At 37.0% G+C, this 22,979-nt stretch overlaps 1 protein-coding gene across 1 annotated transcript in view; it reads left to right on the top strand.

Annotated features, from left to right (window-relative positions):
• The first annotated feature begins 420 nt into the window (after window positions 1-420).
• LOC112046383 (zinc finger protein basonuclin-2-like) overlaps window positions 421-22,979 on the top strand; it is a 30,275-nt gene continuing 7,716 nt past the window's right edge. Inside the window, exon 1 of the mRNA XM_024083014.2 lies at window positions 421-616. Coding sequence (XP_023938782.1) covers window positions 608-616 — 9 coding nt within the window. The 5' untranslated portion in view covers window positions 421-607. The remainder of the gene's footprint in view (window positions 617-22,979) is intronic.

Genomic DNA, 22,979 nt, shown 5'->3' with positions numbered 1-22,979 from the left:
TAAAAAGCTCTGTGACACCTCCCTCCCACCCTCTGCGCCCATCCCGCTCGCACCTACACTCCTCCACACGCTAGCGACACAATGCGACACATAACCGACACACAAGAACGACACAACACACCCTTACAATCCACTCAAAAATCAACTTTAATCCATTACCATAAAAGCTAACGCTCTGAATTGTGCGACACATTAGACGACACCTATAACACCAATGCATAACGACGTAAATACTTATCCTTACAACGTAATATCAACCTTATTTGTATTACAAATAGAAAACAAAATGTGTGTCTAGTGTCTTCGGGAACGTAAAGACACAGTTTTTAAATGTCACGCTGTGTAGTCGTCTCTTTTCTTCGGGGTCCTGTCGCATCTGCCCAGCTCCTTTGGCATCCTTCGGCTTGCATGTACCCCCGCACATCTTTCATCCCGCTCTCGACACTGCGCCCAGTGTCCGGTCTCTCAGACTGTCAGCCGGTCGTGTGTTCTCCGTATGTTATATGTAATTTCGTATATTTGTATTACGTATTATATGTGGTGAAGAATTTGATGTGAAATGCACTGTGTAGTGATCTGTGTTTGGTGTTTTTGAAAAGAAGCATTCATGATTCAGGTTAGTTTTTCTAATTAAACAGTTGTTTTCAAACAGAATTAGTCATTTATGCGTGTAACACTCATGTTACAATTAAGTACTTCATACATACATTTTATGTTTCTAAATTAATAATTATTTTAACAATTTTGGGATATCCCAAATTCTTATTAGCTTTTAAGGGTCCGTACTTGTAGCAAAACTACAACAAAACTTCGCAAACATGAAGAAATTTTCAGTGTGCATCGAATTTATATTGTCTAAAATGAAAAATTGATGAAAAACCTCTATTTCTAACTCACTTTAGCGAAATCAAAAGCTACCAAATATTCAATAAAGACAAAGTAAAATAGTAAAATTCAATTACTGCATATTCTTTTGAGTCTTTGTTAATACTTTAATCGGATTTTACAATTGCGTGTTTACTGCTCTTTTGTTTAGCACCTATTTTGTGGAGTTGGTGTCTTTTGTTATTTGGATAAACAAATAAAAGTACGTTTTTTGGTCACCGGTTTTTAGAAGTGTAGAGTTCAAAGAGTAAACATATAAGTTATATGCGTTTGTTTTATTATGTTAATTAACTAATTATAATAATAAATAATCGTCGTTAGTTGTTATATAGCTAACTTAGACCTAAGTTGTGGGGAGAGAGCGTTTTTACTCTATAATTTAGACACGTTATTCCTTGTAGGTAGTTACGTTACGTTACGTTTCTTACGTTATTGTTTCACGCTTTTGGGCACCTGTTTTTAGAAGTGTAGGGTTCAAAGAGTGAACTTAGGTTATCTGCGTTTGCTAATTGTTGCTATATTGTTAAATATTAATTAATATTGTTAATAAATAATCGTCTTAAGTTGTTTTAGCTAACTTAGACCTAGTTGTGGGGAGAGAGCTACACTATAACTTACATTATTCCTTGTAGTTACGTTACGTTTCTTAAATTAATGTTTCACACTACTTATCTTACGTTTACGTTTCGCGTTAAGTTACATTTACGTTTCATATTAAGTTTGTCATTCACGTTTTACCAGTAACTTTTGCATTTCTCACTATCTTGCGTTGCTAATAGTTAGGTGCCTAAGTACGGTGTATATTTTACGTTGATGTTTTACGCATTTACGTTGTATGTTGTCTTACGTTTATGTTTTTTATGTAAGTAGTAGTCAGTAGGTACCCAGCTAAATAATTTCAACTATCTTATCTTTTTATGTTAATTAATAAACGCTTGCTTTCAATTGAATAGATATGGAATTCGGGAAATTGTGTTTTTGATTTTAAACCTAGGTTATAGGTAGTAGTAAAAGTATTTTTAACCGTCTTCAAAAAAGGAGGAGGTTAGAAATTCTTCGGAATCTTTTTTTTTTTCAATTTAAATAAAATGTTTTTTCATGAAATAAAATGTTAAACTGACGCTTCTGTTTAAACTGTTCTGTTTAAACTGACGCTTCTGTTATTAACAAGTTTAATATTGCTTTAAACTTAACTAAGTAGGTAACCAGATAGGTAGGTATGTAAGCATTTCGCCTGTTTTCGTCCAGTTAGTCGAGTTGCCAGGTTCGGGGAAGAATTAAAGTAAATGTTAACCTAACTACCTATGCCTGCCCAAATTTGACCAAAAAAAAGTTATAATGTTAAGTATTCCATCTAGGTAGGTATCAATTTTCTTCAGTTAAGACTTAATAAAGTTATTTCAGCCAACTTTAAGTTTTGATTTCTAGTCACAGCACAAGGAATCAATCCACATCATCATTTTATTTAGAAAACTCCCCATTCGGTAAGAAACCAGATGAATTTTCGTGGACCCCCACTTTTATCCCCCCACCCCCATTTTTATGTCACATCTACGTAGACCTCAGATCAATTATTTTATAGGACCTGCCTTCCTAGACGTTACTTTTCTGACAAAGTATATGATCAACAATCTAATGCGATTATAAAAACTCTCTCTAGAGAACCGATGTTAAATAGTTGTAATCATGTTCGTCGGTTGAAGAGCTCCGTAAAAATACCTTTTTGTGTAATTCAATGGCGTAAAAAACGGGCAAAAACTTCTAGTTTAGAATAAGATATATACCAAATATAAGCTCGTTTTCCTCAGAAAATGACAGACAATTTTGTTCGTGACTATAAGTACGATACAGGTCCTTCTATAATTTGTCTGAGACGTAGACCCCCGCCGAGTCTTAACCACTTTGAGAATCGAAGGTCTAGGCTATGTTTAGGTAGGTAAGTTCGTGATTTAGGGCTACGAAATATTTTATTCAGAAAACTCTTTTTCTTTCTTACTGTAAGTTTTCAGTAGGTAACGTAACAGTTTGAAGTTAATTTAAGTTAAGCCCCCGTGCCTCATAGAGCATGTTTACATATCCGTCGGCCCCGGGCCTTGGCGTTTTAACACATTTAAAACCTCACCCTAGATCAACTAACTCGCCTCCAAAAAGCACTGCAAACTAGGGTCTAAAGGTCTGCCCGAAATGAAGCCACGAAGATAGATGTCTGAAAAAAAATCTGGGGACTAGAGACAGTTGACTATGGTTTTGTTTTTTTTTTATTGTTTACAAGTTAGCCCTTGACTACAATCTCACCTGATGGTAAGTGATGGTGTAGTCTTAGATGGAAGCGGGCTAACTTGTAAGGAGGAGGATGAAAATCCACACCCCTTTCGGTTTCTACACGGCATCGTACCGGAACGCTAAATCGCTTGGCAGTACGTCTATGCCGGTAGGGTGGTAACTAGCCACGGTGCGAAGCCTCCCACCAGCCAGACCTGGACCACTTAAGAAAATCTCAATCTGCCCAGCCGGGGATCGAACCCAGGACCTCCGTTTTGTAAATCCACCGCGCATACCACTGCGCCACGGAGGCCGTCAAAAAATGGTACAAGCACGGACTAACTTACTTATTTTATAAAATGACGAAAGTGTGGCCATGACAGGCTTTTTGTTAGTATTAATCTACAGTGTACCTACATAGGTAGGTTCCTATAAAATAAGTAGGCGTTACAATAACTGAAGCCAAATATAATCTCACCTTGGTTACACCTAATTGATAATAATAATTAATGTTTAGGTATCAAATGAATGAGTTAATTAACGTAATAAACGTTGCGAAAGTAATTAATTGCAATTATTGTTTTTATTGTGCGAAATAACGTAGGTGCATGCACTTATTGGTTCTGTAAGTTTAATTGCATCTGAAACCCACCTGCTTTATTTATAACGTACCTTACCTTACCCTATCAGCCGATAGACGTCCACTGCTGGACATATGCCTATTGCATAGACCTCCAAGCACAACGATCTCGAGCCGCCAGCATCCAGCGGCTCCCTGCAACCCTCTTGATATCATCGGTCCACCTAGTCAACCAATACTGCGCTTTCCGGTGCGGGGTCGCCATTCCAGCACCTTTGGACCCCAACGTCCATCGGCTCTTTGAACTATGTGGCCTGTTCAACAAAAGCCGGACAAGCCGGACGCTGTTTATTTTGGCCGGACACGGAAAAGCCTAACTATGTCCGGCTTTATCCGGACATTTGGCAACACTAAACATTGGTGTATGGGTACGACAACAGAACAGGCGGGTATCGAACAACCACCCCTCGGTGATAGGTCCGACCGCTCTTACCATTGAGCTATTGAGGCTTAGAATAGATAAACAACAATGAGCAGATAGGATGGAAGCGGTCAGATCGAAGTGATGTGGAAAAAACCGAACGAATTTAAAACAACTAAATAACCTGACAAAATCGAGACGCAGCATTAAACTGACTGAGCTGAAACAGATCTCGTCGGATGGCGATTGAGATGTGAGTCGTAAACAAGTGGTCGAGAGTTCGAGACAGGGCCGGACTTAGGGTGGACTGTTGAGGCCTACAGAGAGGTCTCTATCGGAAGACTGTCAAAGGGGGGTTATCGTTTTCAAGCGACTAGTGTGCGATTCATCTTAATTTTAATAATAAATTAACTTAATCTGGGGCTAACTAACATTCTAAATGTCACACGCTAACTTAGAAAACAACAAAAACTTGAAACAGTTATATTTCTAACTAGTTACTACGCTGCAAATCGCTTGGCGGTACCTCATTGCCGCAAGGTTGGTTATAGCCATGGCTAAAAAGACACAAAATCAGTGAGAGAGTGTGTATGTCTAACCCAAATCTATACGGTAATAATAATAATAATAACTGACACCTGCCACCCGTCGGGAATGACATGTTTTTTTCCACTCAACTAAATATAATTTTAATAATTTAAAGAAATACAATAAATAATTCAAATAAAATAGAAATTATCATCAATATAACAAGTAAATAATACAATGAACCCAAATAAGATAAAACATGCGACGTGGAGGCGGCAGAACGAGCGCACAAATCAAGAACTATGAATCGTCGTCATCATCGCCGTCGTCGCCGGAGGAATTTAAAACCCCGCCAACATCTGCGGGGGATGTGACACCCACTCCGGTTCGGGGGACTCATCGGGGTGTCACCACACGGCGGCGGCAACAACAACAGCAACAATACCAGCAGCAGAGTGACGACGATATACTACCGGAGAGCTTGGGGCAAGTGGAGCTGCGGGCTCCAGTGAGTGCTCCCGCTACCGGTGGTATAGTGCGCCGCATGAGATGGTCTCGTCCACTCAATGAGAGCGTCATGCGTGCGTACTATGGGGCAACAGAGGGGGGAACTAACCTTACTGCGTACCGGTCAAGGATGTTGTCTATGTTTCAGACTCTTGAGCCAACAGTGATCGTGACTGCGCAGCGACTATCGGATCAGGTGCGAGCAATCCAGCGACGTCATCTGCTGGATGAAGCTAACCTTGAACGACTGCGCTCTACTTCAGTGCAAATCGATACCATCCGTAGCTTACCTCAGCAAACAATGCAAACCAACATCCCAGAGGTGCTACAGGATGGTATCGATATGCAAGTAAGTAGCCAGAATTATGAGCAATTGAGGAGAACTTTGGAGGATTCTATTATGACATATAGGTACATGCCTCTTAATTTAAGACCAAAATTGCCTCGTTTGCCTGTACATAGACGAAATATGGCGTTAGTGGGGGTTCTAGATCAGATTTTAGGTGAATATCTCGTAACATCTGAGGACCTAAGTGATACGCATTCGATTCTATTCTGTGGAGCCGTTGCGGCGTGTCGTATTGCGGGTGTCAAATTCCCTGAACCACGCACGGCTCCGCAGAAGACGGGTCAAGCACCAGCTTGGCGGACCAGAATCGAAAGGCGTATCACACTGACTAGAACTCTCATAGCTAAGCTAATCTGCTTCAAGGAGGGCAACAATCGTCCTAGAGTTATGCGATTTGTGACTCAGGCTTTTGCTGGGACCGACACACGTCCGTTCCAGTACTTGGCTTGTGTCACCGAACGCATTGACTTCTTGAAGCAGAAAGTCTATGCATGGGCACAACGCATTAGGCGTTATAAAGAGCGTATTGACCGGTATAATCAGAATAGGATCTTCCAAAGTGACCAACGGAAAGTGTACAGGAACTGGGAACGATCCAGTGTCTGTGTGACAGATGGGGAACCTCCGACTTCTGATGCTATGTCAGATTTCTGGCGTAGCATCTGGTCGGCCCCCGTAGGCCACACTGAAGGCGATTGGATGAGTACTGTCAAGGAAGAGTGTGCAATGGTGGAAAAAATGATTCCGATATCCATTACTACAGAAAATGTAAGTTGTGCAATTCGTCCGGCGTCAAACTGGAAATGCCCAGGACCGGACGGATTGCACAACTTCTGGTTAAAATGGTTTCGTAGCGCCCATTCTATCTTGGCAGTGCAATTTCAAAATGCCATTGACACTGGATCGCTACCGGCATTTTTAACAACTGGTGTCACGTTCCTGCTACACAAATCCGGAAGTACCACAGACCCCAAAAACTACCGACCGATAACATGCTTACCCACCATCTATAAGCTCCTTACATCCATCCTGTCATCAAAATTAACGATGCATATAAATGCAAATCATATTTTGGCCCCAACACAGAATGGATGTAAGGCCCGGTCTCGTGGTACAAAGGAACTTCTCCTCATAGACACTGCTATTTGCCAACAGGTTCGGCGAAACAGAAAAAATCTCACGGCTGCTTGGATAGACTACAAGAAGGCCTATGATTCGGTGCCTCATTCATGGCTCATGGAGGTCCTGCGGTTGTACAAGGTCGATACAACACTATGCTCTTTTCTTGAGTCATGTATGGGACAGTGGATGACAGTTCTTCGTCACCCAGGCGCTTCTGAGTGTTCTGAATCGAATGAACTGATAGGGATTAGGCGAGGTATTTTCCAGGGCGATAGTTTGAGCCCTTTATGGTTTTGTCTAGCCCTTAATCCTCTCAGTACTTTACTGCGGGATTCAGGGCTAGGCTTTCGCCTTCGCAGGGGTGGTGAGCTCATATCTCACTTGCTTTACATGGATGACCTCAAGCTGTATGCATCAAAGCGTACAGACCTAGTGTCATTGCTGAAGATTACTCAAACCTTTAGCAATGACATAAGGATGGAATTTGGTGTAGACAAGTGTGCGGTCATCAATGTAGAGCGAGGAAGGATAGTGAGCTCCGAGAATATAGTTATTTCAGAAACTGTCATTCTCAGATCACTCCTTGAAGGCGAGACCTATAAATACCTTGGAATGACAGAAGCACTTTGTATTGAGGCAGGGAATATGAAACAGGTAGTGAAGGAACGCTTCTTTGGCCGCCTGAAAAAAGTCCTAAAAAGTCTTTTATCAGGCGGTAACAAGGTGCGTGCCTTTAATAGCTGGGTCATGCCCTTACTCATATACACTTTTGGCATTCTAAAGTGGACTCAAACCGAACTGGATTCCCTGGACTGTAAAGTCCGTAAACTGCTGACGTCATACCGGATGCATCACCCCCGTTCATCTGTAATGAGATTGTACCTCCCACGCAAGTGTGGAGGACGTGGCTTCTTAAACGCCAGGAACCTCCATAATCGTGAGGTGTGCAATCTCAGAGATCATTTTCTCAAGATGAATGTGAGTATGTATCAGGATGTCGTTGCAGTGGATAAGGGACTTACCCCGCTATCCCTAGGCAAAGAGAACTGGCGCAAGTCTATAGTAATCAGTAACTCAGATCGTGTGGCAATATGGAAGAGCAAGGAGTTGCATGGACGATTCTACAAGGCCCTTACTGGGCCGGATGTAGATCAAATAACATCTGTATCTTGGTTGCAATTCGGTGACCTCTTTGGGGAAACCGAGGGTTTTGTCTGTGCAATTATGGACGAAGTTATAAAGACGAGAAACTACCGGAAACACATTATGAAAGATGGCACTCTAGACATCTGTCGAGCGTGTCATCGTCCTGGGGAGTCCCTCAGGCATATTGTGTCCGGGTGTTCTCACCTTGCTAACGGCGAATACTTGCACAGACATAATCAAGTAGCCAAGATAATCCACCAACAGCTTGCTCTTCAATATGGCCTTATCGATTTTGAGATGCCTTACTATAGGTACGACCCAGCGTCAGTTCTTGAAAATAGCAGTGCATTGCTCTACTGGGACCGAACGATTATCACTGACAGGTATATTGTAGCCAATAGACCTGATATAGTGCTAGTCGATCGGTCAGTGCGTCGTGCAATAATTGTTGATATTACTGTTCCACATGACGATAATCTGGTTAAAGCCGAAAAGGAAAAAGTATCAAAATACTTGGACCTTGCTCACGAGATTACCGCCATGTGGAATGTTGAGTCAACTATTATTGTTCCGATAGTTGTTTCAGTCAATGGTCTTATAGCGAAAAGCTTCGACCAACATCTTAAGAAGCTTTCGCTTAACTGTTGGATCAAGAGTCGGATACAAAAGGCAGTGATTCTTGAGACGGCGCGTATTGTGAGGAGGTTCCTCACTCTGGAGCCCTGACCACCGGTTGCTTGGACACTCAAATGTCCCGCAGCGGGAGGGTGAATTTTTTTTTATAAATTTTTAATAATGTTTTGTATTTTATTATACTTATATTGTTAAAAATTTTAAAAAAAGGAAGTAATAAATAAATGAGAGAAAAAAAAATAAAAATTCATCCTCATTCATCCACTTTCATGATGATCGAAAGCGGTGAAGGTAAGAAATAACACTTAAAAAATCTTGTTATTTTAATAAATAATAATTAAGAGCCTCCACTCAGTTATAGCCTCAGGCCCTCAAAATCCGGTCCTGGGATCAGTACGAGTATATTCGAAACATGCATTATTGATGACATTCAGACTTATATTAGAGGATTTAGACTGCTTATATTGTAGTTTATTAGACGAGGTATCTTTGGAAAATTCTTTCTAAATCCTTTTAGATTTGAACTGAACAATTATCTAATCGCGCTTAAGAACTTCTAATTATAAACCGTTTTAATAACTATAATTAAGTGTCCCCACTAATTTGTAGCCTCAAGGCTTCAAGACCTGAAAATCCGGCCCTGGGTTGAAATAAATTCATCGGATCCACCGTCGTAGATCAGATCTCTACGCCGATGGATTTAGACGATGCTGTGGTTTATTGGACAGGGTATTTTTGGAAGTACGTACCGCGTACCAGGGCGTTTGTAGTATCTTGTGTTCACAGATTTATAGAGCCATTTATTGTAACGATGTCTAAACTTGAATTGGGCGAAAAATATCGTACATTCTAAAGCTATTAGTGTATGGTATAGTTTTGTGTATCAACAATTTTGGGGCCAGAAAGCATTTTAAACTCCGAAGTTTTAAGTAAACTCCTTGTAAGAGGTTCGAGAAAATACGGTTCAGTCGCCAATCGTCCATATTTGTTTTTGTTTTACGCCAAACGCCATCTAGTTTTAATTGCCCGAATCTAAATATGTATATCAATTTGGAACTGGCAAAGACTAAGTACTGCATTAGGAATCCAACTCTTCATCCAATAGGCAGGTTTAAATTTCTTTTTGGTTAATGAGACCATTGACTAGAACAACTATCGAAACAAAATGCTTGATTTTACATTTCAAAGCGGTAATTTCGCGAGTAAGGTCAAAATGATATTTTTTCCCTTAAAATTTTCACCAGATTATTGTCACTTAGAATAGTATGATCAATGCACTGGTCGATCTACAATTGCCTAGCACTTATATGGATTCTACTGTCAGTATTACTCAGTTACCCCTCTTAGTGATAATCGATTAGTCTTTATGATCGTTATTACCACATCAGCCGATGTACACTGCAGATCATAGACCTCTTGTAAGGTCTTCATAATACCACGGTTCTGACTTGTCCATATACCTAGTCTTAGTAGACAAACACAAAGCACTAGATTGCTGGGTTTCCAACCAATCTACGTCCATCAGCTCGTTAAACTAAGTTCCCCATCGCTACTTCATTTCGCGACTCATTGAGCTATATTTGTAGCATTTGTTAATATATGAATCTAATTCTCAGACGTAGAGGTATAGAGATTTTTGATCGACTCAGAAATGATCCGTGAAACAACCAAAGTTCTAAATCAAAATTATCAAATAATAAGAGATCTTATTAGTAGATGAGACCATACTAATCTCCATTCTCCATTATATTAACAAACCACGCCTTAAAGGCAGGTAATATAATAAAAAGCTAGGTTTACTGGTGGTTGCATCGAAGCGAGTGCCGTGGTTTATTGAAACAAATCGCCGGTCGTCAGCGAAATGCATAGTTTGCTCGTTGCTGGCGCTCCATTAGGCAAATTATTTTTCCCGTTCGAAGGTGGGACCTTGATTTTTATTTACTTTACTCGTGACTACGATCGCGATCTTTCTTTTTACTGAGGTTTTTTTTTTATTCGAAAGAAATTAAACTGTAGGTCGAGATGCTAGTTATAAACTAGCATCTCGACACATTCACACTAACAAGTGTCTATGAAACGAAGGACGCGTTGTATTTTTCTGAAAATGACATCTTGCGGTTTTTATAATAAGATAAGGTCAGAAGAATAATAACATATACAAATAGGTAGGTATTTACATTGGACATCATTATATTGGACAATCTAAATGATATTTTCATTTAGATTGTCCTACTATCAAATTACTGAATCAAGGTTTAATGAGATGGTCTCAAAACTGACTGCGAATTATTAATTTACAAATTAATAGTATCGACCTATTTATTGTTTGATATTTACTTTAGCTATACCTAGGTTAGGTAGGTTAGGTTAATAAAAAATGATTGTAGTCACCTTTAGTGTCCTAAATAGGTCGTTTAGTTGTTACCTTGAAATTAAATATTTTACATTTTAAGCTTACAACTTTAGTGTTATCACCGTGATGATAATGTTAAAATAACAAAAATTGACGTTTCAAAACGGACATAATGTTGGAACTAAATAACGGATAATGAATTTGAACAGCTCTTTGCGACAGACAACGCCATCTAGATTATGATGCTGTAACTAAATATTTATATTTGGGGTTGGAGTTTGGTGTTGACTACTTTTGTCTGTGTAGAGTTCTTTTCTTTGTGTTTCAATGAAACGAATAATGATATAATAATTATGTTGCTGCAAGCTCACTTATTCACTGAAGATTCAGTTTTAGTTGTTTTCTAAAGACGAACAAACTCTACATATGAAAATTCCGAGTATTTTATGATTCTCTTCACAAGTGAGGTATTTTACCTAATATCCAATAATCAATTGATTAACACACTGTTTTTCTTTTATTTATTTATTTTCTCTATTTTTTTATTGCTTCTATTACGAATATGTTGGGCATACTAAGAAGTTTCCAAACTCATGGAGTTGTATGTATCTATGTGTAAACTAATAGGTGTTCTGTATCTACAACTAGATATTGGTGTGAATACAGAACGCACCTATCTAGGTAATATTTTACTAAAACGAAATACCCAGTATCAATAACTAGAGATAATAGAAATAATTTCAACAATACCCAAATATTTCATAATGGTCAGCATACAGGTAAATGCCATAACTATAATTTACACCTAGATCTGTAAATGCTAGGACCGCAGTAATTGCGTGTTCAAACAGTTTAGTATCTAGGTAGGTAGGTACAGTATACCTAAGCACTAACTCAGAACAATAAATCACCAATCGATACTAAAAACGTTATAGGAAGGTAACCTATAACAAAATTTACTGAATGAAAACAGTTTCAATGTTACATTTTAAAATATAGTAAGCTATTCTGTAACGATGTCTTTATAGCTAGAGTGCGAGTTTCGAATTCGCCACTTTCTCTCTCTGTCTAAAACGATACTATAGAATGAGAAAGATAGAGGTAAGTTCGAAACTCGCTCTTGCGAGTTATACAAAACTTCGCTATGCTATGTAGGTCTCCGTATAAGCGAATTTTTAGTTGCAGCTAGTCCCACAACTAAAGGAACGGTACTCCAAAAATACATTAAATTTTTAAAACTAATCGATGCCCTGCGGTTTCACCCGCGTAGTACCCGTGTTCGTGAGAATACAGGGATAAAATAAAGCTTATAACATTCATAAATTACGTGGTTTTCTAGTGGTAAAAGAATTTCCGAAATTTGTTCAGTAGATCCAGAGATTACTCCTTAAAACACCACAAACTTTACCTCTTTATAATATTAGTTGTTAGATATAGATGATACGGAGGGAGGCGTGTGATATCGAAACCCGTTTACAAAAAATCCAGTACTTATCATGTTTCTGATTTCTAAAGCGTTTAACTCATACACAAAAGTGACTGTCTTTTTACCAAAGCAAACCCATACAAAGATGCTTTCAAACCTGTATTAAATAATGAATTCTCAACTTTGTCCGTATGTGTTTATATGTGTTAGTGTTTACCCTAGTCAATAACCTAGTGCACGCCACTCATACCCGTAGTACAGATCGGTGGGATATAAACATGCTTGTTACGAAAGGCTCGCAGAAATCCGGATACAATCAGTAGGCGGTGTGAGTGTCATTGGAACTGCGAACGATTTATGTGTGCAGTCCGGCCCTGGGTTTTGTGAGATGATTTATTGTACAGTACGTATACCACGAGCCGTAACTGTTGTGCTTTATATTGGACAAGAGATATGGAGCTTAGACCCACCACTCTGCTACCGTTAGATATAAATACGTATCAGCTACCGACTTCATCATTAATATTATGATTATTTTTAACGGACCACTTCAGTCTTCAGGGCTATTATTGGAGACCGTATTTTTTATTGTTGGTTTACATAACTTCTGGCCTCGCCAGTTGAAAGTCCATTAGAGCCGTAGTCGTGGTCTTGGTGGTGGTGGTTGGACTTGTGAACGATCAATAACAGGTATTAAAGACCAGCTCATGACTAAGGGTTCTGTACGGGTTCGAAACTATTATAGTTTTTAGCCGTATTATATATCATAATTAATTAATATAAATAACATGTCACTTCTTCTATATTTTCCGCATTTTCATACGTAGGATTCTATGTCGAGGTAAATAGTAGCCTATATGTCAGCTTAATCAGATTAGAATCTATCTCCGTGCCCTTATATCATGATTCTCTTTTCTTTCATCATCATCATCATTATCAACTCATATTCGGCTCACTGCTGAGCTCGAGTCTCCTCTCAGAATGAGAGGGGTTAGGCTAATAGTCAACCACGCGGGCCCAATGCGGATTGGCAGACTTCACACACGCTGAGAATTAAGAAAATTCTCTGGTTGCAGGTTTCTTCACGATGTTTTTCTTTCACCGTTTGAGACACGTGATATTTAATTTCTTACAATGCACACAAATAAAAGTTGGAGGTGCATGCCTCGGACCAGATTCGAATCCACACCCTCCGGAATCAGAGGCATAGGTCGTATCCATTTAGCTTTACTGTAATCTATACTAATCTATACTAATATTATAAAGCTGAAGAGTTTGTTTGTTTGTTTGATTGAACGCGCTAATCTCAGGAACTACTGGTCCGATTTAAAAAAATCTTTCAGTGTTAGATAGCCCATTTATCGAGGAAGGCTATGGGCTATATTATCCCCATATTCTTACGGGAACGGGAACCACGCTAGTGAAACCGCGCGGCGTCAGCCAGTTTCTTATAATGCACACAACTAAAAGTTGGAGGTGCATGCCTCGGACCGGATTCGACTCCACACCCTCCGGAATCAGAGGCAGAGGTCATATCCACTATCTCTTAACTGTAATATTTTATGTTTTTTTTTAAGTTATTTCTCTTAATAACTCCGTCTACATTTATCTCGAACAAGTTATGGACGCTAAAACCCGAGTAACAGTCAACCGTGCAAGATCGCGAACGTGCGTCGAAATTATAATTGCTTGCGAAATGATTAGGTGCGAAGTTGTCGGCCCCGGGCGCGCTGGGCACCGTATCTGATGATTCGGACAGCCTAAGTGATGAGCGAAACTGAGACCCTAGTGGCTTAGTACATACCTAGTTTACTAGAGTTCTGTATTACTAAAGTATGCTATGTTGTTTACTAGGGTTGAATAAACCATGGGGGCTTCCAAGTTAGTTCTTATTTCGTACTAATTATACTTAACCCTAAACTCAGTCATTATTTATTTCCAACACTAAGTTTAGAAGTTAACACCCGAGTAACAGTCAACCGTGCAAGATTAGATTGTATATAAATTAAGAGTATTTTAACAGTAAAGCAATTCTTTAAAAGTAACATCTGCGATCATTACTTTCGGAGCTACAGGGATTTAAAGGGTCAGATTTGCTGCGCTGCCGCGGATCCCTGAAAAACGCCCCATACAAAATGGTACGAATTATGACGTCGTAGGTACATAATGATCGTTAGATTTCTATGGGTGTTCAAAGACAATTACTAATATCTTTGTTATTTGTGCGTTTATTTTTATAGTTCATTTATTAAAAATGTCACATTTAATGTAATGAAGCTAAAACTGTATGAATTTTCCTCTAATTACGATAAAAGATTTTAATAGATTTTGAAATTTTATAATCTTATTTATTTTGCAAATATCCAGGCAATCTTGGCTTTTTATGTATAAATTAGTTGACATTGATCCTATTTACCGGAATGTACCTATCATAAAAATCAATATATTCAAACCTAGTCTACATCCCCATTATTTATAATTACTACACTTACCTTAGATATATTTATTTATAATGTAGTCAAATATTATTGTTTTAGATAATATAAGTAATTTTAATTAAACCTAATAAATTAATAAACTTGTTATAGAACAAAAAAAATGGATATGGTAAGTACCTACTCGGTATGTTACGTTTACTTCATGTTTTGAGTATTTCCAAAAAAATGCTTTTAAATAGCAAACCAACATTTTCTAATCAGTGACTTGCAAAAATACAAAAGCATGGCATACCTACTCTGACATTGTTTCTTATCAATGGGTGTGGAGTAAGGTAACGCGGTCCATTGTCGACCCAGTGCCACGCTTTGTTATCAGTGTCTCACATACGGTCGACATCTAAGGATTTTTTTTCTTAAACTCCATTGTCCTTTAAAAACTATGCTCCAGTTTAACTAAATACTTAGTCATAGTTCATCTGTATGTCAAAAAAGCTTTTCAAAGTAATTTTTTTTCTACAGTCTGTATGATATAATAAACTTACATTGAAAGACGTATTTAAAGTAAGAAAATAGTTGATATAGGTACTTGGTTTTTATAAACATTTTCAATAATAGAAATGAATTGTTATTATTGAACTTTGATTAATTATTATTATTTATTTTTGTAATAGGCTTCCCTTCCACTAACTAAGTATAATAACGTCCGATGTGGAACAATAATGCGGTGTTTACTAAAAGTTACTAAATAACTTAATAACATACTAGAGGTTGTTGAAATTTCCATCCTTACAAACCCCGTGTTTTGTAAAAAAAAACAATAAATTTAATTCAATCAAAATCTATTTATCCCAGAAAAATCTGGTGCAGTAAAGACGATCTGTATATATTATTTCTTTTCAATATAAGGTATTTATTAGTATATTTTGATATGTATTTTACTCATTATTGTAGGTATTTGTGTAATATTGTTTATGTATTAGGATGTAAATTATTTGTATGTATGTGTATTACTAATACTATGGTTATTTTTGTTTTACGCCACCTGCTGATGTCCTTAAGTTTTCCTAAACCGAAGGTTGCCTGGAAGAAATCGCTACTTAGCGATAAGGCCGCCTTTTGTATGATGATCTCTTCCTAATTTGTTTTTTATTTCACTTGTTTTTGTCTTTGTGGTGTACAAATAAAGTATATTTATCTTTATTTATCTTAAAAGTCTATAAAAAAATAGCTTAAGTTCTTCTCGGATCTCTAATTTATTTCTACACCAAATTTCATCCAAATCGGTTAGTGGTACGAAAAGGCAACATACAGATTACAGATAGACTTACTTTCGCATTGATAATAATATTAGTAAGTATGGATTTGATATAATAAGTATATGAAGCTTATTGATACTACAATAGTTAACAAAGCTCTTATTAATTCAGCATCACAATCATAATCACATCAACTGATAGACGATCACTGCTGCTGTTAAAAATAGAGGTCTTTTGTAGGAATTTCCTCACAATCATAACGGTCCTATTACTCATTAAAGATTAAAAAAAAAACTTGGAAGAATTTAAAAACACTTTGATTTATTGTAGTCAAAATGTGATTGATTAAATTTTACACTTATAATCTAAAAACAGTTATTATTAGTTCAATATTTATTCAAGGTATGCGAATGTAATGGAAAAAAATTGTTCTAATTTCTTATCAGTAAGGTAAACTGCCCTTTTGTCGGCACTGTGCCACGCTTTGTTGATAATGTGTCTCACATACGGTCGACTTCAAAAGACCCTTTTTCTAAAAACCCGAAACCTATTGTCTTCGTGTCATAAATTCGCTAACTACAAACGTAAGCTTTTTAAGCAAAGACTGGCCCATGTTGTCCTACATTCGCGGAAGTGTTTTTACTAATTTTGCAAATGGTTACAATGTACTACCAATGTATCCTTTGTTATTTGTACCTATTTTGCGTAAAAATACCCATGGTTATGTAAAGAAATACTTCGCTTTAGTTATTTATTTACATAGGTCGCTTTTCTTCTCTAAACTGGAATACCTCAATGTATATGTGTTGTAGGTATAAATGATAAATAAATTGTAAATAAATGTATGAGGGCTTAGTCGTAACTTTACCTTAATGGTTCTGGACGGAACAAGTACCTAATGCCTACAGTGATATTAACAATTAGCGGACGCCCGCGACTTCGTTCGCACTTAGACCTCTTTAATCCAGCTCTTACCGCTTACCGCTGCAAAAATAGAGTAACTTCTCCCGTTTTCCCAACATTTCACTACTCTGCTCCTATTAATCATAGCGTGATGAAAAGTACCTATACTATAACCTGCCCAGAAGAATAATTGTACCAAGTTTCGTTAAAATCCGTCGAGTAGATTTTGTTTCTATAACGAACATAGACAAAAAATTTCCTGATTGCATTTTTGGCATCAGTATCGATCACTAATGATCCCTGATAGTTATTTTGAAAATACATTTCATGTACAGAATTGACCTCTCAACAGATTAATTAATATTAGTATAGAAGATAGACATATGTGGAATATCAAAGCAAAGTAGGAAGTACCGAACTACCAGCATAGTAAAAAGCGTGCCAAGGATTTGCAACCTTAAGTCAGTACTTAATCCCATTGAAGTTATTCCGTTAGGGATGAAGACTTATTGGCGCCAACAATAATGACCAACATTATATTGGTATACTACTGTCATAAAATTGTAACGGAACTGTAAACTACCTTTTTAATACATTTTTGTATTAAAAAGGTAGTTTACTATTTGGGATCAAATATTTAGATATTTTACGGGTTAGCTAGTTTAGACTTCAGCTAAATAGCAAATTTTAACGATTTTTAGTTGTCAATCTTCAGAATCAAGTTGTTTCTGTAAATGTTACTTTCCTTCATTATTATTTTTTTTTAGTCTCTTATTATTCCAGCAATCTGTCGTGAAACATTCAGCTGGATTTTAAGTATTTATACTATGGCGTGTTAGGTGCAAAATCCAGGTGCTTGTCTCTTGAGCCTTTTGAAAGTTGTACCAGGTTTCTTCATTATTAAATAAGAACAATAATATTTCGCAACATATTGCAAAACATATTTTTGCACAAATCAGTACATACTCGTACCTATTGAAGAAGTTCCTTTAACGTCGCTGTATACGTGACTACAAACCTGAACAATAGATCTGTAAAGGCTTCAGGTAGGCGCTTATTGTTATCGTTATCAGTGAAACGAGTCAAGGGTCACCCACCCCCACCCTGTCCAGGTTCGGTGTGTCCTTTGATCTTCCGTGTCACAGGAATGGTCATGTCATAGTCGGTGAAGCTTTTGATGCGATCGGACACGCATAGCTAATTTGCGAAATCATCCGAAAAGTTTGCATAACGTCGACTTTTTCAGTGCGTAAACTTGGACTAAGTAGTGCAGTTTTATGTTTATTAAATTGTGTTACATTTTTGAAGTTTCCAAACGTAATCGTTGCGTTTTAATAAGTGCGTAAAGTTATTAAACCAGTTTCAAATGTTGATGTCACATTTATAGACTAAAGAACTGTCTAGTTGGATTTTCAGTGAGTTTAAAAAATGAGTGAAGATATCGATAATAGTTTGTGTAAACTGACACAGTTTGTGAAGCGATGGTGGGAAGACGATTATCGAAAGGTTCGTAGTATAAGTTATTTTAAGCTCTCCGTAGGTATTGAGTTACTCAGTACGTACGACTATTTGTCTTTCATAATTAATGTGGGCGTATAACATTTCGCTGCGGCGTTTGATCTTAAAGTTTATGTAGCCAAAAGTGACAAGGTTACTTCGCAAGACAGCTATTAATGTGTCAATTAGATATTATAGCTTTGTAATTAAGTTCTAGAAAAAGTTCTGGAACACCTTGAAATGGTTTGCCAGTTAATTGTAAATTGTTTATTTAGTGACTATGCAGCATAATATGTTATTGGCTAAGTAAAAGACCTATACAGTCTTTACTACTACTAGGTATATTTTACCTTATACATGCCCATGTTTGATTTCTACACAAAAGTTTCGACATATATTAAAATAAAGGACTTCTCAGTAACTAAAATAAACGAAATTGAGTTTTTGACGGCCTTCGTGGCGTAGTAGATTTATAAGATGGAGATCCTGGGCTTGATTTCCGGCTGGGTAGATTGAGATTTTCTTGATTAGTCTGACTGGTGAAAGGATTCGGCCGTGGCTAGTTAAAGTAGTAAAAGGGGTGTGAATATTAATCCTACTGCTAACAAGTTAGCCTGCTTCCATCTCCACTTACCATCAGTTGAGAGTGTAAAGGTCATTACAATCTCACCCTTGTCAAGAGCTAACTTGTAAAGAATGAAAAAAAAGAAAACAAAACAAGGCTACCAAATGATACAAGAAAGGTTGTAAAATGACATACTTAGATACTTATGTATGTAGTTATAGAGTGTATCATACTCCGGTATCACTGGCCTGTCTCGAGTCGAGCCAAATCGATATTTGACCTCTGCCCGTAATCCAATTATTATTAATACATAATATAACGCCACGAGGTGCCTTAAGCCGAGATTGAGATAAGCGGCTCATACTTGTCCACGGTGTATCATTACAGATATTAACTTAAACGACCGCGGCGGATAATTCCACGTGGAATCTAAATTATATCAAAACTCATAATGGGCTCGCGGACAGATTATAGTGTCTTTGTAATGATAGAGACCATGTATACGCCATCTTGGTATTAAATGTTAGCTGATTATTAATGGTGACTTGACCATTGCAATTATTAATAAACGCGGCCGATAAAATTTAATCCGAAAATGTTTTATATTTTTTACTTTGAAAATAAGATTACGTTTAATAAATGTAGGTGATTGTTTATATTTATTTGCGTGTGTGACGTGTTGATTAAGAAAACCTAAAAACTTTTTTATTATTTGCATTCCTACTTAAAGTGCTTTCGCACGCCAGCTTTTATACGTACAATTAATTGATAGGATTCAAACATGTTGTATTAATAATAACTAATTACAAACATACTTTGACTTATCAAATGTGCTTGGAAAGTCTACCTAAAATAAACGATATTGAATTTTAAGTAATCACGATCATTAATATAAAAATCAGAACAATGTCATCAAATAACTTAGATATAATAGACTAAGCAATAGAACGAAAGCGATTTCCCACTCTCCACATATTAAACTGATTCATACAGATAGCCATGTTAATTGAATTAATAAACAAAATGGCCACCCGCGCGCAATGCGATTGTCGAACGACAAATATTGATACTCGAACGTAGTAATTCGGACACGCATATGATTCGTTGGAACAATATATAGATGGCGTAACCTGACCTTTACCTACAATGGTTTTTACCGAATGATGGATGGTAGAAGCCGACGTGTCGACAATTGGTTGATTTACCCTACGCGACGACTGTTTAATTAATGTTCTGGCGATCCGTGTTTTTAAAGTTTCGTATTTATTTTATATCTATTGTCTGTTAGCTGTCTGTTAGGTGTATTGATATTCTATTTTCGGAATACAGTTTACCTTTGGTTGTGCTAAGATGTAAAGACTGAAATTGAAGAAACTGAAAGTTCATAGCAGGCAGCATAGCAGAAACAGGTAGAGTCGTGTGACATCGAAACCCGTTTACCAAAAATCTGTTGCTTGACAACCACTCACTGATATATAGATGAGTTTGTTGTAGACGTTGCTCGAATATAGGCGCATTTGGAACCCCGTAATTTTAAGTTTTCGATTTTACTTAAATCATAATAACGACATAACTTGACCTTGCAAAAGTGCTTGTAAAACATGAGTCATTGTCATGAAAGAAGTCCCGTGGTTAAAAAGTTAACTAAACGTCTGAGGGACTTATTTCATAAAAAAGAATATACTTGAAATATTTTTTTTTTAAATTTGATTTTTGATTATTTTATTAATGAAGTTTATGGTTTGTTGACAATCCTTCAGTTACACACGCAGCAGCAAAACTGTCTTCCGAAACAGGAATATCATTACAGCTACTTAAATATAAAAAGTATATCTACCTACTTAATAGGCGAAAATGTATATTCAACTCTATCTACGAGTATGAAGATAATAAGTATAAATAAATAATAAATAAATAAATATACATAACAATACACATCACTATCTAGCCCCAAAGTAAGCATACGGAGTAGCTTGTGTTATGGGTGCTAAGATAGTTGATATTATAATTATAATATTAATATACAATTATATATATAAATACACACAGACACTGGACACAAATTATGTATATAAATACACACAGACATTGGAAAACACTCATGCTCATCACACAAATATTTTCCAGTTGTGGGAATCGAACCCACGGCCGTGGATGCAGAAAGCAGGGTCACTACCCACTGCGCCACGCGGTCGTCAAAAGTAAACTAAAGCCCTTACCGTTTTCAATGCAAAGCATATTTTCCCACCAGAAAAAGTCCCCTACCTTGGGAGCAGTCATTACGCATCAGTCCTCAAACCTGTTCAGTTCATGTATCCATACCCTGAACAATATGGCTTGTCACGACACCAAAAACGATCACCGCGAAATGGGCATTTTGGAAAAAAAACAGCAACACTCCCCCACTGCAAACCTTAAACCTTATTTTATAAACGGCAAAGTACAAATTACCTTATTGATGAAACTGAAAAAATGTAGTGAAATATGTCCGCTTGTCCGGTAGGCGTGGGTCATACGGAGCAAATTTAAATTGCGCTGTTGTTTAAAAATAGTACTTATTCGGTAGTGCGTAAGGTTTAAATATAATGCGTGTTTATTTGACCGGTCAATCACCTTTTAGTGTTGCGTACTTTTTTGTATTTATTTCGTTTTCCACGTGGGAACTTCTTCAAGAATTAATATGCAGTTTAACATAGGCACCTACCCACCTACCAACCTGTATTAACTGATACATGTAACTAGTGTATTGATTAAAATATTTAAAACTAGCGAACGTCTATAAAAATAACCTATATGGTATTCAATCGCCGCTCTTGTCCTGTGAAAGTGCCATTAAAATCATTTTAGCCATCCCAGAGATAAGCCCAGACAAGCATTCGAAATTTTCAAAGTTTGTTTGTGCTTTGGTAGGTATATTGTCCATTAAAATGAGTTCAACCATTTCAGAGATTAGCCCGTAACAGACGGGCATACAAAAATTTCGAAAACTTTGTTTTTGTTTTAATACGTGTATTTATAAGCACTAAAGAAAACACAGATATTTTGTAATCACAGACGTACACTTTATTTATATAATAAAGGATTGATTAATTAGCTATTAACTTCAATTTACTGCAAGTATATTAAACTGAATATTTAAGTAGGTAATTACCAAACTATATGTAGACAAAGGCCCAAATATTTAAACACATGCACGCACTCAATCATGTAAAAATCTTCTCTCAAGTCTATTATAAAAAAGTTAAACACAAAAGTATCCCATACGTTTAATGTTCAATTTTCTAGAACGACATCTTATCGTTACTATTTATAAAAACATCAACATTTATTATAATGAAGAAAAAAAGCATCCAAAACATTTACCTACATAAATTGTGAAATTACCCTCAATCCCATTCGTAAAACGAAACGTATACTTTGTTTAAACGACACTTTATTATCGTGCATCCATTTTGTGGCATTAGAAAAGAATTTAAACTGAAGCCTTATTTTTTCTTGTTCGAATTATGAAATTGCCGCCGACGCCGGCGCGGGCGGCAAACGACAATTTAATTTTCCCCAGAAAACGTATAATGATATGGCAGCCATCACTTACACGGGTTACACGCCATAATCGAGTGACAAACGATTTAAACGTCGAGCGACATGCTAGCGAGGTGACGTGGCTTTTGGGAATCGAGACGAAAATGCTTTCCATAGGTTTGATTATTATGTACCTAAATTTTGTGTACGTATGTTATGCCTCCTACTAAAATATTTTAAGACGATTTTTCAAGTAGCGGTGTCGATGAAAAAGATCGCCATGAAAACAACAAATTCATGTCTCACTTGACACGAGACATGAATTTGTTGTTTTTTTTGTACTTACATTATTCTAAAAAAAAATTGCGATGAGCAAACTCGCAAAGTTCTGAAAAAGATCCAAACAGGCCCGACGCCCTGTACTTAATAGTAACGGAATGCTATACCTACTGCCAGACGTGCAAGTTGCAATCAGACTTTTAAAACAAAACCAGTAACATCCGAGCACAATATTCTGAATATGAAATCAAAATATCGCCTTTTGACGGATACATTGAGAAGCATAATTATCATCATAAGTACCTTT

This window comes from Bicyclus anynana, chromosome 17 (genome assembly GCF_947172395.1).
Source record: "Bicyclus anynana chromosome 17, ilBicAnyn1.1, whole genome shotgun sequence".
In the NCBI taxonomy this organism is placed as follows: domain Eukaryota; kingdom Metazoa; phylum Arthropoda; class Insecta; order Lepidoptera; family Nymphalidae; genus Bicyclus; species Bicyclus anynana.
This window is presented reverse-complemented; position numbering and strand designations above follow the sequence as displayed.